The 25451-nt window shown below is 42.2% G+C and overlaps 1 protein-coding gene across 1 annotated transcript in view; it reads right to left on the bottom strand.

The window, feature by feature from the left end:
• Positions 1 to 25451, bottom strand: part of Arpp21 (cAMP regulated phosphoprotein 21) — a 162304-nt gene that overhangs the window by 61036 nt on the left and 75817 nt on the right. Inside the window, exons 11-15 of the mRNA XM_052187090.1 lie at positions 24257 to 24355; positions 18524 to 18561; positions 16775 to 16834; positions 12820 to 13049; positions 6343 to 6570 (exon numbers count right to left, since the gene is read on the bottom strand). Of these exons, the coding sequence (XP_052043050.1) occupies positions 6343 to 6570; positions 12820 to 13049; positions 16775 to 16834; positions 18524 to 18561; positions 24257 to 24355 (655 nt within the window). The remainder of the gene's footprint in view (positions 1 to 6342; positions 6571 to 12819; positions 13050 to 16774; positions 16835 to 18523; positions 18562 to 24256; positions 24356 to 25451) is intronic.

Here is a 25451-nt window from a genome sequence, read left to right as displayed (position 1 = left end):
GGGAAGGTGAGCTCAAAATAACCCTTGCAGTTCTGGACAATGAGTCTAGACAAATCAGGTGAGCCTCAGGCTAATAAAAAACCTTGTTTCAAAAACAGGATGGACAGATGGATGGATAAAGGGATGGATGGATGGATGGATGGATGGATGGATGGATGGACAGCCACTGCGGATAAGCACCTGCTGTTGACCTATGGGCTGATAGGGCACACATATACATTCACCCACACACGTGTACATACATACCTGCCCAAACATGTGCACCTATATAAACACCCACAAGTACACATACATGTAGATTCACTAGCTCTCTCACACATTATGGGAATGGATTCTTTTCTATTATGACCTCGCTTCTGACCACCACCTCTGAGACATAGGCAAATCTACCTCTAATTCTGGTTAGATTATAACTCCAAACGCTCAGATATCCTTTTGTGATAAACTCTAAAATCTCAGCTTGAAATGTGATTAGCATTCCCTGGTGCAAAGCCAGAGATGGCCCCAAATAATTGTCTGCGAGATAATGATTCCTACGACATAGATGGCTCGACCTGGAAAGAACCAGAGGAGTCAAATGCTAGTTTGATGCTTACCCAGGAAAGGTGGCAGAGCTGAGGGAAAGCCAAGGCTGCCAGAGAAGAGAACAAAAGCAACTTCCCGGGACACCTGTGCCAGGTGGCTGTTGGCTTTCTAGTCAGACCACAGCAGCTCCTCTGTGTCTGACGATTTCTACCAATCCAGATACAATTACACTGAATACAAGCAATTAGTTTGAGTGACAGCCGAGGCAGACTGCTGAGGGGCAGGAGGCGGGCTGGGTGGGGGAAAGCCCGGCTGAGCCTGAGCTTATTCAGTCTGAGGGAAGCAACTGTGGCACTTGCTGTTGGAGCAGGCTCCGTGGGCCACAGCATGCATGTTGGGCGCAGGGGGCAAATACATGAAGTCAGAAATCAGTTGAGAAAGTTTTCCATGGTCCACATCAACATATCTGCTAGTATTTCAATAATGGGTCATTATTGAATAATCGCACAAAGCAGAACATTTTGTTGTTTTGCAAGAAGGGAAAAAAATGTACCTTACTAATTCTGGGAAAGTGAGATAGCTCAGCAGGTCAAGGCTCTTGCCTCCAAGTTTGATAATTTGAGTTCAACCCATGGATCCCAGTGTTATAAAGCAAAATATAACTGATAATCTCCCCTCCCTAAGAGTTCACAAATATCTTAGTAATAAGGAAACACACACACAAGGAAAGTCACATAAGAAATAAAATAGCCATAAGCTCTTGACACCAAAGCATGTCTGCTTCCTACTTGATAGAATGGTAAGGGAAGAGGGGGGAGGGGCTTTTCTTTTCTTACTGTGTAGAAGGCCATGTTGACAAAGCTCGTGGTAGGCAAGGATTAAGTCCACCTTTGAAGGACATCTTGACAGTGCACCAACATTTCCAGAAAACATTGAGAACAATATGGAAGCACTTTGGATAAACAGACGCCGGGAATCATGATAAAGGTGTACAATTGGAGAGGCCCAGCAGGAGCACCTGACAGAGAAGTTCTGAGTGGCTCCTCCGCATGACCTCCCCAAATCCTGTGCCCTTACACAGTTGTGGATTTGGGCAAGGTGAAGAGAAGGCACTGTGACTATACTGCACGAGCATCTGCTAGAAGAGGAGGACTGCTTGTTGGCATTTCTAGACTGCAACGAAATCTGCCAAAACCACCCAAAGGAGCCTGTGCTTCAGGACAGCTTGGCAGGCACGACAGTATTGGATAAACACACAAACAAACAAAGAAAAAACGTTGTGACTACTTACTCATTTAGGTACCTGGAAACAGCCAGGAGGAATCAAGAAGGCTTGAGTAAGACTGAATGGGAAGCAACTTGGTGGTCAAGACAAAATTCAGACATCTGGGGGCCAAGGAGAAGGCTCAGCAGGTAAGGGTCCTTGCTGAGCAAGCATGACAGCCTGAGTGTGAATCTCTACCACCCATGCAAAAAGCTGGTGCTGTTGCAGGCTTGCCTGTCACACCCGTGCCGTAGGAGGCAGACAGCAGGATTGCTACAGCTTGCTGGAAGTTAGTCTAAGCACAGGTTCAGAGAGAGATTCTGTTGTAAGGGAAGAAAGTGGAGAGCAATGGGGTGGGAGATCTGACATCCCCCCTCTGGCTTCTGTCCACCCATAAGTAAATATATCACACACACACACAGACCACGCACACATACACACCATTTTATACTTCCATGTACACATGAAATTTGTATCTGTGGCAGTCCTGGGGAGTGACAGGAACATGCAGGAAGGGACTCTATGTTTAGGGCATAGCAAGAGCTAAGCCTGCCGAATACACCAAAGATGTTCCGCTCTTTGCTCCATGCAGTAGACACGTGACTGGGACGCAGAGGTTCATGTACCACACATCTATTAACAAATCAGGCAGCTTGTAGGAGTCAGTTCTCTCCCCTCATATGAGTTCCAACAATCAAACTCAGATGGCCAAGCTTGCCATCAGGCACCTTCACCCACTGACCCAACCTTGCAAGTTCAGTCAGTTACAAATTCATACACAGAGCCCACTCTCTCACGTATACGGCATTGGCATTGGGTGGGAAATCACTGTGTTATCTGGATAAACGCATGGGATGGCTGGTAGATATTTAGTTCATCAGTAACCATCCAGTACTTGTATCTAGAAGTCTATCATTTATTCTAGCAAATCAAATGCAATTAATTAATTAATTAATTAATTAATTTTATAGATTTTTTCCCCCACAGTTATTAAAATGCACCAACAAGGAGATGGGAAAGAAGGTGTCAATTCTCAAACCCAGGGCTAAATGCTGAGGTACCTACTTAACAAATCAAAGTAGTCTCAGCTGCCAAGTTCTCCCAGCATCCCTCAGTAACTAGCTGTTAAAAGGAATGCCTGGCACACAATGCTCTAAACGTCTCCAGCCCAGGGGCTGGGCTGCTCCTCCCCAACCTGCCATCCCCCATAGAATTCAGACATGTTGGTTATCTAGTCTTTTCCTCTGTTCTTTCCTCTCCTGGCTCTCCCCTCTCCCCTCTCTCTTCTCCTCACATGGTCCAGCGCAGGGTCAAGTTCACTCTGGACTCTCCCAAATGTCCCTGCCTCTGGCTATGCTCTCCCTCATATGACAATAAAGCTTCTTGCCCACTATGCCTAGGAACAGTCATATTCTTCCTTTCATTCGTTTGTTCCTTCCTTCCTTCCTTCCTTCCTTCCTTCCTTCCTTCCTTCCTTCCTTCCTTCTTTCCTTCCTTCCTTTCTTTCACATAGTAGTCAGGTACAATTGATGCTGAACATGAAAGTAAGCATGCTTGTAATGTATGAAGAGTGATTTCTCACCCATGGTGATAGCAGTAAAGGATGGATGGAAGATATAAATTACAGTAGAGCTCATGTAAGAATCACATGATATGTGTCATGTGTATACTATACACATACCCTTGACAGGTATATAGTATGTGTTATATACTTTAAATGCATGCTTGTATGCATAGCCCTCTTAGGGCTTTAGTTTTATTAGTTTTCAGCGTGTGTGCATGCGCATAAATGTGTGCATGTGTATGTGTGTGTATGTATGTATGTATGTATGTATGTATGTATGTATGTTTTTAGTATTTTTATTACTTTTCAGTGTGTGGCTACATGTGTGTAGATTACCACAAAAGCCAGATGTCAGAGCCCATGGAGGAGGATGTATGTGTGTTTGTGAGGAACCTGACTGGGACATTGAGAACCAAAAGTAGATTCTCTTCAAGAGCAGTACATGTTCTTAACCACTGACCCATCTGTCTGTCCGAACATATTTATATTTTCAATCAATGAAATCAAAAGCACTTCAGAAAGAAAAATATAATTTGTTTTTTCATGTGTATATGGATTTTGTATATGTGTCTGTATTTTTGCATGTATGTGGGCATAGGTTTGTGTCCATGTGTGTATGTGTCTGTGCATGTGTGTGCACACATGTGTGCATGCATGCATGCATACATGGGTTCCAGCTCATGACTGTGACTCTGCTTGTGCATGACTGTGAGGCCCAACATTGATGTCTTGCGTGTTCCTCAATGGCTTGCCACATTATTCATTATCTCTCAGTTGAACACAAAGCTCTACAAATTGGCTAGTCTTGCTAATCAGTATGTTCCCGGGCATCGCCTGCTTCCACTTCCCCAAGTCTCAAATTATTGGCAAACTGTCATGCCCCCCAGGCATTTACAGTTGAGCTGGAGTCCTCACTCCTGTCCTCAGGCCGACACAGCTAGTGCTCTAACCACTTAGTCATCCCCCCAGCTTCTCACCTCCCTGGCTCAGCCATATTATAAAATACAATAACCATGGTCATTTGTGAGGGATAATTCAATGCCTAGCATGTGTCAAAGCAGACAAAGGTCTGTAGAGAAACCATTCAGCAGTGCCTTCCCTCTAGTTGAGAGCCTTTCTCAAGGGAGATATTTTAATGACAGCCCCAAGTGACTCCATCCAATGAATGAGAATCAGGACTTTGCACCTGCAGAATTCTATTTCTTTGCTTAATAAATTAGATTGTGTATAATAATATATACACACATATGCAAAGCCACACTATCATTACTAATGATACTCTACAAAACATACTTTTGTGCCTTTTTAAAAGAATGCTCTGGAATTCTGCTTAAAGCAAATCAAATGAATGTTCAGTGCTGGCTCCTTTCTGCGAGCCCTCTACCCACTCAACAGCAAAAGCTTTTATGCCAACAATAAAATTGTCCTTCAGTCAGGGCCCAGAGTAGTGGGTGTGATACTCGTCTCCTCTCCTCTCCTTTATGAAGCTTGCAAGAATCCCAATAAAACCTGAGCCATTCAGAAAATGCCTCTTAGAAGTATCCAGGCTTAGGCTTTCAAGTGGTTTCCCGTAAAATGACTACGGTCTTTGTTCTGTCAAACTTATGGAACTTTCAGAATGTCTCCATCAAGTCCCATGCTCTGAGAACAGGCCATATGCTTCACAAGGACAGGCAGTTACTTTAGGAACTACTTTGCCATAGTATCCATGTTGTGCCAAGGACCCTCATTGCCGGTAGCACTCCCTATGTGAGCAGACCCGGCCAGTCACTCTCGTGAGATATTCAGCTGCTCCTCTCTGTTCAAGCTTAGATAACTGAAGTAATGCTCTACTACATACCAGAGCTAAACTTCAGACCCCTTCTCAGGGAATCCCATTCTTTCCAGTCCCCAATAACAAGCTCTGAATGCTAAACACACATGCCAGCACAGCTCTAAGAATATTCTGGACTCTCTGCTCTCTGAGGTGGGGGCAGGGGGAGCGTCTTTGGTCCACTTCTTAGGGAGACTGCTACACTTCAGCTAGAAGAGTCTCCTTACCTTCTGAGATCCTAAACAAGGATGACAAAGAAGAAGGGGACAAGGCATACTTCCTTAAATATTCTCTTCAGTTTATCTGTGGAGGCTGGAATCTCAATGGCCTCAGTTCTTTGTTGTTAAGACGGGGAGTTACCTTTATCTATCCCCTAGGGAACTGGTGGTCATCATGGAATGAGCCTTAATTATGGAAGGGACAGTTTCCCAGCCCCACCGTAAGCAGGCTGGGTCTGTTATCCCCAGGAGGGGGTATTTAATGCGTGTCACTATTTTCTTTACTCATGTGGGTTCTTCTTACTCTGCAGGGGCTGGGTGAGTCCTATAATCTTCTATAATCAGGGACCCGGGATCCAGGGATCCAGTGCTTCCTGAAATGTCTTTGAGTGGAAAAAACTTCAGGTATCATGGAGGCTCAACTGAGCATTAAAAGTGAGAAGCACTAAGATTAGTATAGCCCAGGACACAGATGACCCTCATCTGAGGTCCTCAGAAGAGGATAAAACTCTCCATGAGCAAGAAAAAGGGACCAAGAGCAGGGGATGCTGTGTCAGCTGCTGCCTGACGTCCTCCCTCCACTTCCTTCTCCTCCTCCCCCTCTTCCTCCTCTCCCTCTTCTCCCTCCACTTCTTCCTCCTCCTCCTCTTCCTCCTTCAGGTCTAGGAATCAAGCCCAACGCCTTAGTCATGCCAAGCAAGTAATTTACCACGTGACTTCAGCCCTAACTCTTGAGAAAAGGTGGCTCCTGTCTGATCTATATGAATGTTCATGAATTTACATACATAGCTATAAATCCAGACTTCCCCAAAGTCATTGCAAAGTTGTCCCCATACTCTGTCTCCTACCCAAGTATTTTTTTTTTTTTTGCAGAAAACTCGATAGTGAATGTTACTTATCAAACAGAGGCATAAACTTTTAATAGCTTGTGTTTCCAGAGGAGCAGGGGAGTACTGACCTGTGTGAGGATTAAGAAGGATGCTTCCAGGTGGGATGCCAGTTGCACTTTCAAGTGGGAGGAGGATGTAGCTGGTGCTGCTGGGGGGGACCTGGCCCCCCATTCCATTCTCTGAATAGGCCATACAGCCAGGAGAACCAGCTGCCATGCTAGAGGTCAGGGCCGTGCTCTGCGGGTGGGTGCGGGACAGTGATCCTGAGGAGCCTGCGCTGCTGGAAGACTCAGAACCTGGCAGAAAGAGGGGAATCGACAGAGTATGTGGTACCCAGAGAAGTAGAGAGGCAATAGTCAGACATCAAAAAGCTGTTTTTTTCATGCGAGGACTTACTTTGGGAAGTTTGAGGGGTGTGCAGAAGGATGAGGTTAGCCAATGTCCCCTCCACATTTTGAACTTGTATTTATGGAAATCTTTGCTTCCTGTTTCTCAGGTGTGCTAAGTTTTCTAAGGAAGGGGGTTTTAAAAACAACCATTCCTTCAGTTTTTGTGCTTACACTCTTTAGGAGGTAAACTGGTAAATGGAATATCCAAGGAAAGAACTCAGTGCCTACAATTTCCCATCTCTTGAATAGTTAATGCTACAAGAAATACTTCTGTTAGTGAGACAGACCGGCCAATAGGAACAAGGAACAGGGTGGAGGAAAAAGAGAAGGCCACCAAAGGAGTTCTAAGACACAATGCCCCATGTATGCTCTTAAATCTCCATCCTTCAAGCCTCTATAAGCAACATTTGAAGGGAACTGATGCAAACTGGTACTTATTTCCTCTATGAGTAGAGAACTAGACCATTTCTATTGAGAACACAGAACTACATGAGTGGGAATTATTTTTATGATGCTGGAGAGTGAATCCGGAGTCTCACATGTGCTTAAAAAGAGCTGTAGCTCAGACCTAAACCTGGAGTCACAAGTTAAATAAACAGAAAAAAAAAACCCTAACCATTTACCAGAGGCAGAGGGGTGACTTAGGAGAGCAAGGATAGAGTTTAGAGCAGAAGACAAACAGCTACATCTGGGTCTAACATTTCTCCAACCTTCTAACTGGGGCAACTTTGAACATCATGGAAGTATTAGTTTTCATGATGGACCATATCCTTTGGTTGTGAATCCAATTAAACTTTTCCTCCATTAATTTGCTTTTTGTCAAGTTCTTGGGTCAAAGCCATGAGAAAAGAATCTGATAACCACTTAGACAGGAGCACAGCGATTACTAGGTGCCCGTTCTGGTTGACTTGGTCTGGTATGCTTGGGCCAGTTTGTAAGCCAGTCATCTGGAACAGACACATTGATAGTCTACACAGCTATACTACTGATAGATTTGGCTAAAAATGGACATTGGCAACAATGATAAAAATGAAGGGTGAAAATTGTTCAAAGGTTTAAATCATATTGAAATTGATACCTGAAAACATAAGAGTTTTAGGTTCCCAGTGTTAAAGATGTATCTGGCTGCCCTTTTCCAGTGGCTTAATGGAAGGCAGAGCAAATACACAGAAAGACTGAAAACTGGAGCTAAAGAGAAGTCTTTTGGAAATGTGGTCCAGGATGGAAAATTAAGCTACCTTCCCCCCCTCTGGCTTCCAGTCCATCTGGATGGTTTAAGAAGAGAGCTCTGGATGATTTACAAAAGAGAGCTCTGAGGTTGAGGCAACAGATTCTTCCTGGAGAGACTGGGTGCATTACAGGCAAACTGGAGACACTTTCTGTGTCTTTAAGGCATAAATCCCAGTTTCTTTCTACTTTGTAACCTTTCTGTCTTTCTTAGACTTGGGAGCCATTTTCTTTCTTTCTTTCTTTTTTTTTTTTTTTGTTTTTTTTTTTTTGTCTTTTGTTTTTTGTTTTTTGTTTTCTGTTTTTGTTTGTTTGTTTGTTTGTTTGAGACAGGTTTTCTCTGTGTAGCTCTGGCTGTCCTGGAACTTACTCTGGAGACCAGGCTGGCCTCGAACTCAGAAATCTGTCTAACTCTGCTTCCCAAGTGCTGGGATTAAAGGCGTGTGCCACCACTGCCCCGGCTGGGTTTTTTGTTTGTTTGTTTGTTTGTTTGTTTGTTTTTGGGAGAGCCATTTTCACAAGACAATTATTACAAGAGGTAAACAGGGCACATTGGGATGTTTTGAAATATTAGATGGACTGGAAGCTAATGTGCTTAAAACCTGAAGAAGTACAAGAAAAAAGAAGGGGAGGAGGAAGAAGAGGATGATGAGGAAGAGGAGGAGGAGAAGGAGAAAAAAACACGGAGAGAAGTAAGAGGATCCTACAGGAGGAAGTTGAAGGAACAGAGGAGGAGAGAATAAAGGAAGCGGAGAATGAGGAGGGAACAGGAGGAGGAAGATGAAGAAAGAATATAAACGGACAGAGGAAATGTGGTACTGCAGCTGCTCATTAGACAAAGACAGACAGACAGAAAGACAGGCCGACACACATACTTCTACCCGCCTCCCCCATATCCAACTAATAGAACAGCCACAGTACTACACTCTAAAATTTAAAACTCTTTAGTCCCATCAGATGATTTTGTTCACTGCAACAGCTTTATTGACATATATTTTATGTACCATAAAATTCCATCTTTTCTACTGTGGGATCTAATGGCTTTTAGTATATCACTAGAGCAGAGCAAACACTGCTATCCTGTCTTAAGACATTCTCTCTCTCTCTCTCTCTCTCTCTCTCTCTCTCTCTCTCTCTCTCTCTCTGGTGTTTTGGATTTGGTTTTTTCAAGACAGGGTTTCTCTGTACATCCCTGGGTGTCCTGGAACTCACTCTGTAGACCAGGCTGGCCTCCAACTCAGAAATCTGCCTGCCTCTGCCTCCCAGAGTGCTGGTTCGCCAAAAGGAAGTGAATAGATTTTAGTAGTGCTGAACAATTCCAAATCCTTATCCTAACTCTACGTGATGTCTGATATAAAACCCACCTTTGTAGATTGTCTGTGTAGAATATGTTTCATAAATACAATTGCTAAAATGTGGGCAGACAGCTTCCTTAATGTTGCTAGAATAGAGTTCAAGGCTCATACGTGCTATATTGTGCATCAAAGCTTCGTTCTCTTCTTTGTATTCAGCTCAGTTAAGGTCAGAACTTACAGAAGCTGTGGTTTCCTACATAAGACCTACACAATGTTAGGATTCTCAACATCCCATCGTGGGTGGGGGAGAAGCTCATGAGCCCCCTCCCCTCCTTGAGGACCTGTAGGCAGTTAATGTGTACCTTGAGGAGGGGGCTCTTATTTTCTAGTGGTGTAAGCACTGGTAAGTTACCTATATTTCAGTGAACAATCCCCTTTCATGCTCAGATAAGTAATCCTAATTCAATATAGTGGGGTGCAAAAAGACAATCATGACATGAAGTTAAGAGGGGGAGAGGCTTATTGGGAAGAATATGGTGTTCACTAGGAGGGAAAGGCAGAATGACAGAGGCTAACGTGAGGACAGCCAAAGTACCTTAAATATGTGCATGAAAATGTGAAGGAACCAGCAAATAAATGACAATGCTCTATCTAATAGTGATCTGTACCCAAACCTTCCACTCAAAGGCCAAGTGACAGTTGGCAAGAGCAGAACCTCGGCTATCACCAATTAGTAATCACACTACTCAGGGAAGGCTTCATCATAATGACCAATCTCCCCTCTGTCCAGTCATCCGAAGGCACAGAAGTCTTACTTAGTTAATAACGCTAGAAAATATTTCTAGATTCAGAGGGTCAGAGTTCAGGACAGTGATCTAAGACTTCCAAAATTATTAGTAGAAAGCTAACACCCAGGCTATTACTTGGAGTAGTCAAAATAAAGAGGATGAGGTTGTGGGAAGATGAGGTGTGATGCATTAAAGTTAGAAAATTAAAATAGGGCACTAAGGTTAATATCAGACTATCAAGAGCAATCCTCAGAGGTTGGCATAGAGACAGACAGTAGGGAAGATGAATTACATCTAGAAAATGAAACCATGCAGTCACCCAAGTTATGAAAATGGAAAGATGGCTTCTGTCTATGGAGAGGTTATTTCAAAGGATATAGAGGGGTGGCTCAACTGCCAGGCATCTGGAAACTTCTAGAAAGACAAATTGGCGCGCTCCATTTGACACCTACTGACTCAAAAGCTTTGGAGAAGGCACAATGTGTAATTAATGTCACTAGACTTCCCATCTCTGATGACGCTGAGAACATTGTCGTGGAGATGAACCATGGGGGTGAATGACCAGGCCCTGTATTCTGAGGCGGAGCCACGAGGAAGTGTGTGCCTATTGCACAGTCACATTGCTAATCTCACGGGGACAGCAAGGCTAAAGCATAAGGACCACCTTAAGATTGTTCCCAAGGTCAGCAGGACTGCATCCTCAACCTCCATAGACTCCTGCTGGGCTGCTGGCAAACCACACAGGAGACCGCAGGGATCCGAAGTAGCAAGCTCTACGCTGATGTAGGAGAATATCTCCAATATGGGCAAAGACTCACTATTACCCAGTTAGAGCCAGAGCCTTCACAACTAGAAGAACAGCTTAAACACCACATTTCAGAAAACACATTTGGTTTCTGAAAGACTTTAAAAGTCTTCAACTTTACTATACCAATTAGAAAATAAATCAGAAACCTGTTCTGGTGCTCATGACAGCCAAACCGGCGGGTTTACTTCATAGAACCACCTTGGGGAGGTTTAAGATTGTTTTGACATCCTCTCCATCTCCTTATAAAAAAAAATCGTTTCTCCTTTCCATGCCTGTGCCTTGACAAGCGTTCGAACGCAGACACTTAAACTAAAAGAAAAAAAAAAGTCTGAAGCGTTTATAATCTCTAATGGTTCTCTAAAGAGAGTAGCGTTTTACCATTCGTGAAGTGTTTTAAATGTTTCCGATGAGTTTTGCTTTGGAAGTGACAGAGGGTTTGGTGCGTGGAAAATGGTGATTAATTTTAAAATGGTAAGAGCCCTTTTGGGGTGCTGGAATTTTTAAGTGCACTATTTAAGACACTTGGTTTCAGCATCTTAAGAACTGAAACTGTTTAACCTTTCTTAGTTTACGAGAGTTCAAGTGTACCGCCGCAGTTTCTGGGGATTTCAGATGCTGTGATAGTGAGATACAAGAGCAATTAATTAGAGTTGGAATCAAGAGCTTAGCAGCTAGTGAACAGAGCTCTTGGGAAGAGGGTACCCACCCACCTGCGCTCTCCAAGGAGCTCTGTGGTATGTATAGAGTGAAGTCTCTGAATAAATGTTATTAATTTGCCTTCTATGTAGGAAAACATGAGATAATTTCTTAGGAGGAATTTGTCAACAACGCAATTATGCTAAGCTATCAGCGTAATGGACCGGGTTTGGGGCAAACCCCTTCTTTCCTGCTTCAGCATGAGTCTGGAAAGCAGTCAACGCAGGGCAAAGATATCTCAGCTTCAAGTGGGGTTTTCTATGCTCTGCCTAAGTCTTCCACTGCTGTACCCCAGTCCTCACCCCCAGGTCCTGTTGGAATTACAGTTTAAGTCTCGGTGACAGTTCAAGTGACAAGGCCCTGCCTCTTGGCCCCCAGCTCCCATCCCCACCTCTTTTTCTCTGTAAGAATCAGAAGTCAGCGTCTGGAATGTCTACCTCCCCACTGAGAGTGAGTGTGATCATTCTAAAGCTATGATATGAGAGAAATTTCTAGGTTTACCTTCAACACCTTCTAAGAATCTTGCCTGTTCCTTATCTATCTGAAAATATCACTATTCCTGGAGAGGAAGAATAAAGCAGGAATCATAAAGAAACAACAACAACAACAACAACAAAATGACCTTCACTTCTCAATGAAGTTCGGAAACACCAAACACTCCAGAGACTGGCCTTCCTTATCTGCAAATTAGGGGTGCAAATATTTCACGGCCATGATTAATATAAGTATGCACTGACTGGATCCTTGCCACATGCCAGCTATGTGCAAACTGGTTTGCATATATTGAAACTTTTTGTCTTCTAATAACCATTAAATGTAGAGATATTAGTATTTATATATCTCAGAGGAGGAAATAGGTTCATATAATTTAAATAATAACTGGTCCAGGACCAGAAAGAACAGTGTACTCATATAGGAACTCAATCTATTACCCTTATAATGACCTTATAAGGCACTTATAAGAAGTATGTCATAGCATTACATTTAAAAGCAATAGCTAACTTTTGTTAAATAATTGTCATAGGTATTTACCCAAGGTTCACCTTTATTTTAAAAATTATGTCATTTAAACTTTAAGTAAACCGGGTTCATAAAACATCTGATAACGATATATATTTTACCAGGAAGGAAACTAAGGAGAAAGAAGCTAAAGGATGAACTTCAAGTCTGGAGCTAGCTAGGAAGATACAATAACCCACTTAAATAATACCTCCTGATTCCTTAAATGGAGTGGAATTGCTATTCCTGCTAGTAGTTAATTAAAAGTCGAGAGAAACAGAGAGCCTGTGGCCGGGTAGACTCCAGGAAGCACCAGGGAGGCGACCCTTTCAGTAATACCTACCTGTTTTGGACAGCTTCCCAGCACTCCTGGTACTGGATGTGCTGTCGCCCCTGGTCAGCACCGTGATGCCCCCAAAACTTGCCGTCTTGGTCATGGTGGGCTTCAGATTGCGATTGGAGCTATCAGAATCTGTACTGCTCCATGCCCGCTGGTGGTCTGGCCACCTGAGCTCAGTCTCTGAGCTGCTCTGCCGGCTCCCGGAAGTTCTTCCTGAGCTGTCTCGGTGAGCCCTGCACAGCCATCAGAAAGAACCGTGGGGACAGAGTTATGCATCATGACGGTGTGGGTGGGCAGAGGAGCCCTTTGGAGAACAGTCACCATGACTCTCCTTACTGACCGTTTTAACACCCTCCCCCCTCTAACCAACGGTGTCACAAATACCTGGATGACATAAAGACACGTAACATATGACACATGGTACACATTATACATGGGAAACCCAACCTAGAGACACCATGATCCCTCTGCCAGTAAAGGAGACACAGTTGGAGACAAATGCAATAAAACATAATTGTTAGCTTCTCTCTCTGTGAGAAAAGTGGGTACACTCTCCTGACTCAAATCAATAATGAATTCATGTTCAGAAGTAATTATCATCTTACATAATTCTAAAAATAATTCCCAGGAAAGAACTTATTTTTTTTCTTCTTTAGCATGAAATAATTTGCCTTGGAGGAAAGCTACTTATTAATTCATTTTCCAACTTTAGGTTCTGTATGGTAATCTTTGTTCAGCAAGATTTTAACAAAAGAGTGATCATGGAATTTCTATATGAACTCATGCTGGGAATCTGTCCCATGACTGTACCCTCAGTGGTCTAAGGAAACAGCTTGTTAATCCTTACTAGGTTGAACAGTTCAGGAAAATAGCAGCCTGACCCCTACTTTGGCCTGAGATTTTCCAAGAACATCAGTGGAAATTAAAAAAAAAAATAACAACAAAAAACCCCCTTGAAGTGAAAGAACACATTCATTCAAAATGTATCTAATATAATGGAAGTTACCCAATAGCTAAAGCTGAATTGGCAGGGGACCCCAGATTTCCTTCAAGAGGTATGTATGGATGTTTGCATGTATTTTGTGAAGAAATTTGTAGTTTCATTGATTTCCAGTCTCCTTAAGGAACAAATTTTTGCATATTTATAAAGCTTTTTTTTCTCTCTGCTGAAATAATGTGTCATTAAAGTACCCTAGACTTTTCCTGGGGTATAAATGAGCAAAGGGGGCATTACTCACAGGTAATGTGAAACTTCACATCAGGATGAGATGTGATGTGATCAATGCATGATTCAGACCTCAATCCCCTATCAAAGCTTTGTTTAAAACCAATCTCTCTAAGTCAATAATGTCCTGTTGAGGAGTGAGGAGTCCAGGCAGATCTCTAACAAATACTCCCGGCACACTGAGCAGAAGCAGAGCCTCTTCTTCAACATAGGAAACTTTTGTCTGTGTCAAGGAAGATTAAGAAGGGAAATGGATTTGAGATCTGGTGAAGGCCAATAGGAGCTTTGAGAAGCAAGATGTGTGGTGGGATAGAGAAATCATGGAATAAGAAGCACTTTCACCAGGCACGGTAGATGAAAACACCCCTTACCAAAGTTTTCTTATGATATCTATTTTCAGAACCTTGGGAAAAGATGATTTCAGAAGTAACAGGCACCTGAGAGGAGACCAGATTTGGGAAGGAGGTATGCTCACCAATGCCTGGGTGCCTTTAATTGACACCCTTTTAAAAATGTAAGAAAGCTGTTATTAGGGCTGTTGTAGAAGAACAGCCTTCCCAAGGGCTTGTGTTGTCCAGATCTGGAATATCTGGAGCCTCAGCATGCAGGGCAGGGCAGGAATGTGACCTCCAGGTGGGGCAATCCTTTCTCCTATTACCAGTTTCTCTTCCTTTCTCTCTTCCACCCTGACTTCTGCACCCCCAAGAGAGGAATCCAGGCTTGTAAAAGTTCCAGTGTGGCTGAGACTGTCTTCACAAGGAGGTGACCTCCATTTTTTCCAGGGTATAGTTGACACCCTCTGGCATGGTAGAACTGTTTCCAGTAACTGTAAAAGGCCATCTAGACTTACCCTACCCCCCTCATCCATAAAATGACCTGAGATACCCTCCCCTGGCCCGATGGAAGTTCCAATCAGCATTCTAAGCCAGGGTCTATGCAGTTTTTAAAGGGGGAGAATTTAACTTTCTGCTTTTAGGAGATACCATAAATAAAATATAAATTAAAATACACAGTTATTTATGGTTTTTAGATATGTACAAATTGAAATGTAAACCTCATTAATCTATCTCCTATTTACCCCAGTAATGACAGGCTGGTGTTCTAAAGGAATTGCATGTCTACTCAGTATGGACTCATAAACGTTACAGAAAAGCACATACTCAAAAAATGCCTTGTACGTTCAGTTTGGACCTTTCCAACGAGTGTCTGGGAAAATAATGTCACTGGAGCTTTTCATAGACAACTAGTATTCTAGTCCATGATAGTCATAAACCAAATACACATTTTGTTCTGTTTCTTTGCTTATTGATAACTAATGACACTTTCCTTTACTTCTGAACTTTGGGTTGTTATTTTCCCCAAGTTAGATATGTACTAAGAACCTCTTTTAAAATGGTCTATGTGCCTGTAACATCTGAAACTTAGTGTCTGGGGTAAGTGATGGGCTCCACATTCCGATGGCTCCCCTGACTATATTATAGCTCCACTAGGAGGTGACTTGGGGGTTGTGTTAAAGGAACTGGATTTTCAAAGGTTTGGATCTAATCCATATCACAGAGTGTGTGAGTTCAGGCTCTGAGTTTCTAGTAGAAAAAATCCAAGGTCATCACTTAGATATTGAAAAACAAAAAGGGGAGTATCTAATGATGCAAAACGGACTTGGGAAAGCAATGTTCAGCCTAGGAAAGTTAGAAACAAGAAAACAAGACCCCAGTTCCTCCTTTTTAACTAATGCCTAAGGACCCCACTTGTGATGAAGATCTCAATTCAAACTGCTTGCAAAAGGCTTTGTAAATCCATCCACTTTTCTTCTCCTTTTCTTTCTTTGAAATTATTAAGAGTTTGTTTGGTGTTTTATCTTTATTCTAACAGAGATCAACCCTCCCTAGTACTTAGAAATGCATCTATAAGTACATAATAAATACTTAATATTTTGAATGTGTGTGTGTGTGTGTGTGTGTGTGTGTGCCAAGTCCTCTTTGTGTAGGTCATAAAATAACCTACAGGAGTTAGTTCTGTCTACCATGTGGGGATTGAACTCAGCTTGGTGAAAAGTACCTTTATCCTCTGAGTCATCTTGAAGACCTGATATTGAGTGTTTTTAATAACATCGTTCACAATTGATCTTATAATGCACCTCAGGCAGCCCCTTAAGAAAGTGATGAAAAATAAGGCTGGTCCTCTGGTCCCTTAGAGCTGCTAGTCTAGCACAGAGCTCAAAAAAAAATTAATTCTTTCCCTTCACTCCACAAATCTTTGCCTAAATAGTCCATTATAGTTGAAGAAACCTCATAATTTATTTTTAGAAATTAAATAAGTGTTTAAAATATTTGAAATATCACAAAGGACAATCATCATTTAAAAACCGGCCACCCTAACAGAGTTCTCATTGATTTAGTCTCCAGGATTGGGGATGAACACATCATTGTAACCTTCCAGGGAAATCTTAACTGGGTTTAATTGGTCAAGGCAGGTTTGAGAGTGTTCAACTCCTTTAAACAGTGAATCCTCCACATAATGATATTTCCTGGCAAGGACCCAGGAGAAGACACAAAGTCATATCTTTCCAATGCTACCTCTTGCCCTGTCCAGTTGTGTAACAAATGCTATAGGAAGGAAACTGAACAGATTTTTAACTCCATGAACAGAAATATTGCATACTAACACTTATATTGCACACGGATTCCCGCCACATCATCTGAAAAACAGTTTATGAAAGCAAACCATACCAACCGAAAGAGCTGTCTTTTCTTATAGGTCTCACTGCGTATGTGCATGTCTTCCTGGAGCCTACTGGGAATGAAAAACACCATGTTTACCACGTAAAGCCTAAGGGTATGAGACGCCCTATGCAGAATGGATGTGCACTCTATCACAGCATGCCCTGCCCTGCCCGTAAATCAATCCCACACACTTGTGTGAATGAGGTTAAGGTTTGTATGAATACATTCATGGCAGCAAATAACTATTGTAGACCTTCATCCTATGTTAGATAGAGGGACAAGAGGAGGAATGTGAAAGCCAAAGAGGCTGGTAGACACAGGATAGAAGTTTAATTAAACCTATGTGTTGATATTTACTTTTAAGACAACTGCAAAGTTATTTAACTCAATTCACTGGAAATGTCAGTATTCCAGAAGTAAGTGCCCATTTTACTATTTATTTTTTATGATGGGACATTCGAATGGATGTTTCCTTCTTGGATTGTTAGGACATGTTCATATAGGCAATGGACAGAGATGACCAGTTATTATAATGCTGAATATGATTCAACTTGAATATTTAGGGCATTTGAGAGTCAATGAATAGGAATAGAGAAATGATTGGTTAGAGGACTTGGAAATGTGTCTCTATGGAGGTGAACTGTCTCGACTCAACATCTCTGGTGTGGGTGTAAAATTTTGAAATGCTTCAGGGCATCACCAAGGTAACCAATGATGGACTCTCAGTTTTACTAAAAATGGAGAGTTGTGCCTCAGATTGTACAGGCTTGGAATGAACATATTCTGTCTTCCTTTCACCTAAAAGAGGTGAATCTCTCAACATTTCTGACTGCTAGCACAGTGACCTTTTATCTTTCAGATTAGTTTTCTCCTATATCCAGTTTAAATTCTGAGTAATAGCATTTAATGAGCTTCAATTTTAATCAGACTTAGAGGGTCACCCATTATGCTGACACCCTAAATTAAATTAACCCGGCACTCTATTTACGAAACCTGCGTTTCTAAATCAAGTTGCAGATTTCAATTGATCGAATGTGGATAGCACAACTCCTGCCACCTCCTTCCTTTGCCTGGAATCCACATGATTGAAACGTGAGAACATTTTCAAACTGTTTGAAAAGGGTGTTGAGTCTCAATGGTTTGCCCTTAACCCCAAACATTCTAGAAACTCAATGAAGACTCCATTTCTCCAGTGCCTCCCTCACTGAGGTTTAAGCCGGCTATACTGAGAAATACAAAAGCCAGCATTTAAAAGAACATTTTCACATCAGCACTTTCAAGAAGACAGGGAGATCTGTGAAATTTGAAATTTTATATATATATATATATATATATATATATATATATATATATATATATATATATATATATATATATATATATATCTTTGGCATAGCTAAAGTGATGAGACCCAAGAAATGGCAAATACACTTTCAGCAACTGAATATCCACTCTCATCCTTTGTCAAGGCTGCCTGGACTGCATCTTTGGGAGGGCCAGAAACAGACTTTGAGCAAAAATGCTTAAGCCCCTGTCTGAAAGAAACCAAGAGAACTCCTTCCTCAAATCAAATGCTTTAAACAAATCAAGTAACACATATGTAAATATATATGTGGGTGCATATAGATATATGCATGTGCTCATACATATATATATTCAGGCACACACTTATATACTGGATACATATGAACATGAAAATGTAGAGGACACATGACAAACCATTCCTCTGAAACACAAAAAACCACAAATCTCATTTTACCTGTTGTCCAAAAATAGGCTTTCTTGGGAGCAAACTGACTGAAAAATAAAGATAAAAAGGCACCATGTCAGATAGGCAGGATTGGCAGAAGTCCCTCAAATTCTTGCCTGATTTTAAAACTACTATCCCTTCCTTGGGGAAAAGATTTAAAAAATACATACAAAAGAGGAGAACTTTAAAAGGAGAAAAATAGGTTAGTGTTGTCAGCAGGGTAGCCAGTTCTCTGCAGCACAGGGCATATTCCCATGAGGAGGAAGTCTCTGAAGATGAACAGGGGAAGTTCAAGGTCAGAATCAAGGTCAAAAGAGAAAGATGAGTCAAATGGCCGGAGAGAAGGGTGACTGTGGAGTTTTGAGCAGCATCTTACACCAACCAAGGGCACAGGTTCAAATCCAAACAAGATAAGCAGATTTGACAGGGTCCACCTAGGGACCTGCCAAGAAAAGGTGGATCACTCTAAACTTGAAGAAAGAAAAAGAGAAGTCTTTGCAAAGCAGACATGTGCTTATGTGACAGCACACTGTGTTTAGGAAACAATACAAAGCCAAGTTCAGGGTTAGGTGTTATCTGTATATTTATCTATGTGCTATCTTCTGTGCATAGGCGCCAAGATGAGTAAGTGACCTACAAAAGGGATATAAATAGGGACCTAACAGGCCCGCTGTACTACAGAGATAATAATGACTCCATCAACTCTTTAAGCACGTGTTTACATATCTGTGAATTTCTGTGCACACATCTATATATGTGTTTGGAAACCAGAGGACAAGTCCAGGTGTTGTCCCTAAGAGGCTGTCCATGGTTTATTGGTTTAAAAACTATTTTGTATTCGTGTGTGTGTGTGTGTGTGTGTGTGTGTGTGTGTTTGCATGTGTATGAATGGATGGGTATGTGTGCATGTCAAGGCACACATGTGAAAGTCAGAAGACAACTTGCAGGAGTCATTTCTTTCCTTTCTCCAGGTGGGTATTTGGGCCTTGAACTAAGATTGTCTGGCCCGATGAGAAGTGCCTTTACCTGATGAACCATCTCACAGACCTCTCTCCACCTGTCTATTTTTGAAATAGGGTCTCTCACTGACCTACAACTCACCAAGAAATATAGGTTAGTTGGCCAGAGACCCCAGGATCTACCTGCTTCTGAGTCTTCAGTGGGTTTAAAAGCATGTTGCATCATGCTTCCTGGTTTCTTGGTTGGGCTTGGGGCAAACAAACTGATGTTCCTGTGCTTTGTTTTACCAACTAAACCATCTCCCCAGCCTCGGTGAGCAATTCCTTAAATTAAACCCGCAGGTTTGTGACACTAACACTCAGAGAGGCCAGCCAGGTAGTGGCCCACTTTCTTTCTGACAGTGAAATCACTTCTTTCTACTAAGCCTGACTCTGCTTAGACACAGAGTCTCTTGGATGTTTGCAAAGAAGACAGTGGGCTTTATAGTGTTACCACCAGACTCTTGAATTGGAGAAGCAACCTATTTAAGGAAGCTGATCTTCAGACTTTTTAACTACAAGACCATTTGATGGGAGGAGAGACTAAACAACTTCGATTCTTTGAGTGAAAAAGCAAGACACCAACAAATCGTTTGTCTCGAAAAACATCCTCAAGAGTATGCCTCTGGGTGTTTAGAACGACCCTCCCAAGTGGTCCCTGTCCCCACCAGAGGCCCTTCCCCACACTCTCATAAGTGAGACAGCTATGGGCTGTGATTCAGTAGCTGGTGGAAACAAACTTTAGAAAAGGGAGTATTAATAACCTGCACATTTAATGGCAGAGAAAGATAAAAGTGTCACAGTAATTAAGTACAACATTTAAAGCTGTCACTTATATGCATACCTGGATATAAAAGGCTTCATTTTTTTTCCCAAAGAAGAAAATGATTTTGCTTAATGGATTATAGTTCTCCCCCACATCCCGCCCCCACTGTGCTCAGAGCCTGTGCCCTCTCAGCCACTCAGGGGCAGACCCCACACATGGTGGAGGGGCAAGCAGGCGCCTGCTTGGAGCCCTATCAACACACAGATGTCTTCAGCAAAATTCCTTCCAGGCAGGTCAGGCCTTTCTTGAGCATCGTGCTTTATTAACCAGTCTTCCCAAGGTTACTAATATCAGGTAGAAAGGACCACAAAATGAGATTAAATTCTCACCAAAGAAATAACATTTTATCCAAAATCTTACTGACAAAAGAGGCATGCTGGTTTATTGTTTGAGAGCTATATTTGTCTGTACACTTACAAATATTAGGTTCTCTGATAGCCATCTTATCTCAAGGTACTAAACTTTAGAAGCCATATTTGAAATTGTTTCTAGCATATCACCAAGGCAACATGCCTATCTTGTTCCCGTGGCTGCATATGTGAAAACACACAGGTACACATGCACACAGGCACACATGCACACTGTTTCTCAAACTCTCACACATCTGAGACACATTCCTCAAAACATTCAAGATTTCTCATTTTAAGATAAGCTCAAATCTTGCTAAAGTCTGAACTTTCTATTTTTGGACTAGGTAGGGAGCCCTATATACATACTCAATATTTAAATCACCACTAAATAATGATAATTGATGAGCAAAATTGATTTTGTCCATTCTGTTTTTTTTGAATGAGAAAATAAAATCAAAGAATAGTTAAAATAAAGACTTCTAAAACACAGCGTTCTTATGCTGGATCCTTTGTATTGGTTAAATAGTTGACTTAATGTGAAATCACTATAATTGTGTGGGAAATGATCTTGTACCTCAACAACTTGAGTGGGTGACAATGACCCATCAGCTTTGGAACTGCAGGTGCATAGATGAATGTCCCGTGAGGTAGGGTGTTAAGGAGTGGTGCAAGATATGCCAAGGTGTATATTATTCAAGAAAGTTCATATGGTCATGTTACACCCTTGAAATTTTGAGTTGACAGATGCTGTGGTGACATTTTGTTCATATGGTGTCATCTCCCATGCCTTAATGCTCACAACCTTGCCACATTGTTCTCAGGGTTGTCTGAGTGTCTAACAGTGTGCAGTCGGAGGGGAAATGGGCACTTCCAAGATTACATCATAGATAACTGTTGCTTCCATTTCTCTCATGAATTGCATTCCCTTGGGGACGTGAGTTGCCATTTCTGAATGGCACACAACAATTTCCAGGGACGCTCACCCTTCAAGAGAATTGCAAACTACAGACCAGTTCAGGTGAACAAGGGAGGCCCTCCAAGCCACCACATGAGCAGAGCTGGAAACAGTTAACAGTTCCTCAGGCACTAGGCCCAACTAAGAGCTAAGCTTAAGCCTCTATTAGAGCCTATGAGTTATCATTGCCCTCCAAGCTACCTCAGATGCCTAGCCCATAGAGAGGATGAGGTCATAAGCAGATTTAGCTTGCTTTGTGCTGAAAATTTGCGGATAAGGTATCATATTCAATAAGTAGTTATCCACAGAGTGCCAGAGACAAGACTGCCTCTGTATGCCCAGGGAATGGTAGTGAAGATGAGTTTTCCTCTCAGTCTTTTAGGGATCATGAGAACTTATAGGAAGGTTTTAAATATTGGGAGGGATTTTCCCCTTTAGACACACAACATCATTTTATTAATATCAAGGGTGTCACTCAATTATGAAGTCTTGTCTGTGAGTGTATTTTGACTGAAGGATTTTTAAATCTCATTTTAAAACCCCACCATGCAATGTTAGGCTAGTAAATGATTTGGGTCAGGGGTTAGTGAGGAACTGGCTATAGCTTGGCCCCTAAGCTCTGCCATACTGAGATCTGCTTTTCATTTGAAAGAAATGTTATCCATTCCTGTGGCCAGTAAAACTTAACACAGACAGAAGTGTGTCAAGTCTCTCCCCTGGAACCTCTGTGCCCAGCGGAGGAAAGCCACACATGGCCCTTCTCCATGTGGCCAGCTTCCTGAAGAAGTAAGAATTATGGGTTCCACTCTTAGCGCAGACAGGTATCTGAGACAGGGTTTCCTGAGCATAACTTTATAAAGATAATGACAAAAACGGGGTTTTTAACACCCTGTCTGTGTGATGGACATTTGCATCCCAATATACTGACACATTCCCAAGACATCTGATTTGTCAGAACCAGAGTGGGAGGGGACATTTGTGGTTATCTAGGTAAATACATGTATGAAAGGTCTTCAGAGGAGAACGGGCTGCCTCCTGCTCACTACAAATGTACTCTAGCCCTCTCATGACAAGGACAAAAGTTTTCGTCATTTTATTCTCTCATCCAGTGAGAGTTTGTATCGTGGCGCGTTCTGATGGTAACAAGTTACGGTCAAGTTAACACACATATTTTCTAGACTTAGACCTGTACTTCCGGCTGCATTTCCCTCTCCCATTCTCTCCTCATTTAAGAGCTCTGGACCATGGTGTTCCATGATTAAATGTCTATTTCTGTGTTTTCAAGGAAAGTGAGGTTGGGGACATAGAAGAGTAAAGCCATCACGGCAGATGTCCCCTCTTCTGCAGCTTCGAGAACTGCCGTGAGTGTCAGGCGCTAACTCTTGCCTTGGCTTGGAGAGGCCTTTCTCAAACTGAGGAGCAACATGTGCAGCTGGCTTGGTGTGTCCCCAAACAACAAGTCACTGCAGCAGAGATAGATTGTATGGACTTCACAGAAGAGGAAGCTATGGCGATTTCTCCATGTTTTAACTCATTGGCCTTGAAATTCAGCTTTTAATTTTTTACACTTTAGTTTTTGTCTAATTTAATCGCATTTGGTTTTTAGCATAATGGGTAAAAAACAAATTAAAAAGGAATCACAGCCACATATTATCTATTTCATTTTAAACAACAACAAAACAGAAAGTTATTTAGTGAATATTCCCTTGGCAAATTTTTCATAAATTTGACTTGATCTGAAATCAACATGGGGATGGATATTATCAACTAACATTGTCATAGTGAAATGTCCAAATTTGCTAATTATTCAGAAAATACTTTATGTGTATGTACAGGTTTGTGTGAGTGTGTGTGTGTGTGTATTAGAGAGAGTGTGCACTAACACAGTGTTTTAAGCTCCTTCTGGGTTCTGTTGATTTTTAAATAAAAAGGCATTTTGTTTGCACCATGCACATATGCGTATGTGTGTGCATCTATACAAGCGTGTGTGTGTGTGTGTGTGTGTGTGTGTTCTTCTCACACATGTGTGCCTATGTGCATGTGTGGGGATCAGGGGCCCTCATCAGGCACCTCTTTCTATTGCTCTCCACCTTATTGTTTGCAGTCAGAGTTGCTCTATGAAACAGATTCTTGCAAATGGACTAGACTGGTTGGCCAATGGACTCCTAGGATCCACCTGTATCTACCTCTCTAGAGTGCTTGTGTTATGGAAGCCTGTCCCCATCCCTGTCTTTTACAATGGTGCCAGAGATTCAAACCAAGGTCCTCATGTTTGTACAGTAAACACTTCCCTCACTGTGCCCTTTCCCTGCTCCCTAATACAAATATATATATATGAAGTATATATAGATGATGATAACCCTTTCTGTACTGTCTTCTTTAATGATCCACACCACCTCTCTCTGCCCTCATAGGTGATGCCCACAGGACTCTTAGACTGTTTTCACCACATCCCTGAACCAGGTTCTCTCCCAGAAACATTTGTCTTTCCTGCTTGGTAACTCGTTCCTTGCTCCCAGCCTCTGTACTCTGCCGGATCTCTGTCCGAGCAATGAGGAGGCCTTTCTGCTGATGGAAGGACCGTACTCAAGAGGCAATAAAACAACTACTCACATCATGTGCAAATATTCTCTCCCTCACTCTCTGATATTCCTCTTCTCTCTCTTCAATTGATTTACTTCGTCTGTCATCTCTAAATGGGTGCATTCTGTTCTGCTGAACAGAGAAAAGAAATCAGGAGGGTTATCCGTGGTGAGCTGTGAAGCAACCATCAGCTGAGAGTAATAAATGCTCAAATAGATAACTAGAGCCTGACAAGACCCACCCCCTCTGCTCCCTGAGGAGTCTAGACATAGATGTGTGTGTATGTATGTATGTGCATGTGTAGTATGCATGTGTTTATATGTGTCTAGTGTCTGTTCATATGCATTTGTGTGTGTGGTGTATATGCATATGCATGTGTGTGCTCATGTCTCTTTCTCTGTCTATGCATGTGTGTGTGTGTATATGCATTCATGTAACTCTTTTTCTGTGTGTGATGTATATGTGTGTATGCATGTGTGTATGTATGTATCTCTTTCTCTCTCTCTCTCTCTCTCTCTCTCTCTCTCTCTGTGTGTGTGTGTGTGTGTGTGTGTGTGTGTGAGACTACTGACATAGGAATGATTTGCAACTCCTGGTTTTATCCTCTACAGAGGAAAGTAGAATGCATATTTCAAAAATGAGCAGGTTTGCATATGCTTCAGGAATTGGTCCAGAGTTGGGATGGCCTCTTTCACCTTTGCTGAGTGTGTCTGACCACAACAGCCAAGTCTTGATGGAAAAGAGGGAAGAGAGAGTTCAGAGGACCTGAGGGTTGAAGTGGCTGTGAATATTTGAGATCTCAAAAAAGATTAAAAAAAAATTACAGAAAGTGGGGTCCTGAAAGATGGTCTCTGGCTCCGAGGCCATTTTTGTTCACACAGGGGCTGACCCCATGAATTGTGTGGAGAATATAAACTCAGCCTGGAAAACCTGCTTGCTAGTAATGGTCAGCACAGTGCAATCTAAAAGAGCAATCCAAAGAACCCAGCATGAGCGCTGTGTGTCCATCCTTTCCCCTGACCCACGCCGTCCTTCTCAGCTGCCTCCCTCCTATTATTCTCCATTGTGGACAAGATCCTCTCTGCACTAAGCACGTTCATCCACACGTCCGCCAGACACCCACAGGGCACACGACATAGGCATGGTTTGGAGTCAACAAGAGCCTCAGTGCAGCCCAGGGCTGGTGTCAGCAGTGCTGAGAGACACGGAGGTGCAGGTAGAGAAC

The sequence above is a fragment of the Apodemus sylvaticus genome, chromosome 7 (assembly GCF_947179515.1).
Source record: "Apodemus sylvaticus chromosome 7, mApoSyl1.1, whole genome shotgun sequence".
Lineage (NCBI taxonomy): Eukaryota > Metazoa > Chordata > Mammalia > Rodentia > Muridae > Apodemus > Apodemus sylvaticus.
Note: the sequence above shows the minus strand (reverse complement) of the source record. Positions and strands in the feature narration are given on the sequence as shown.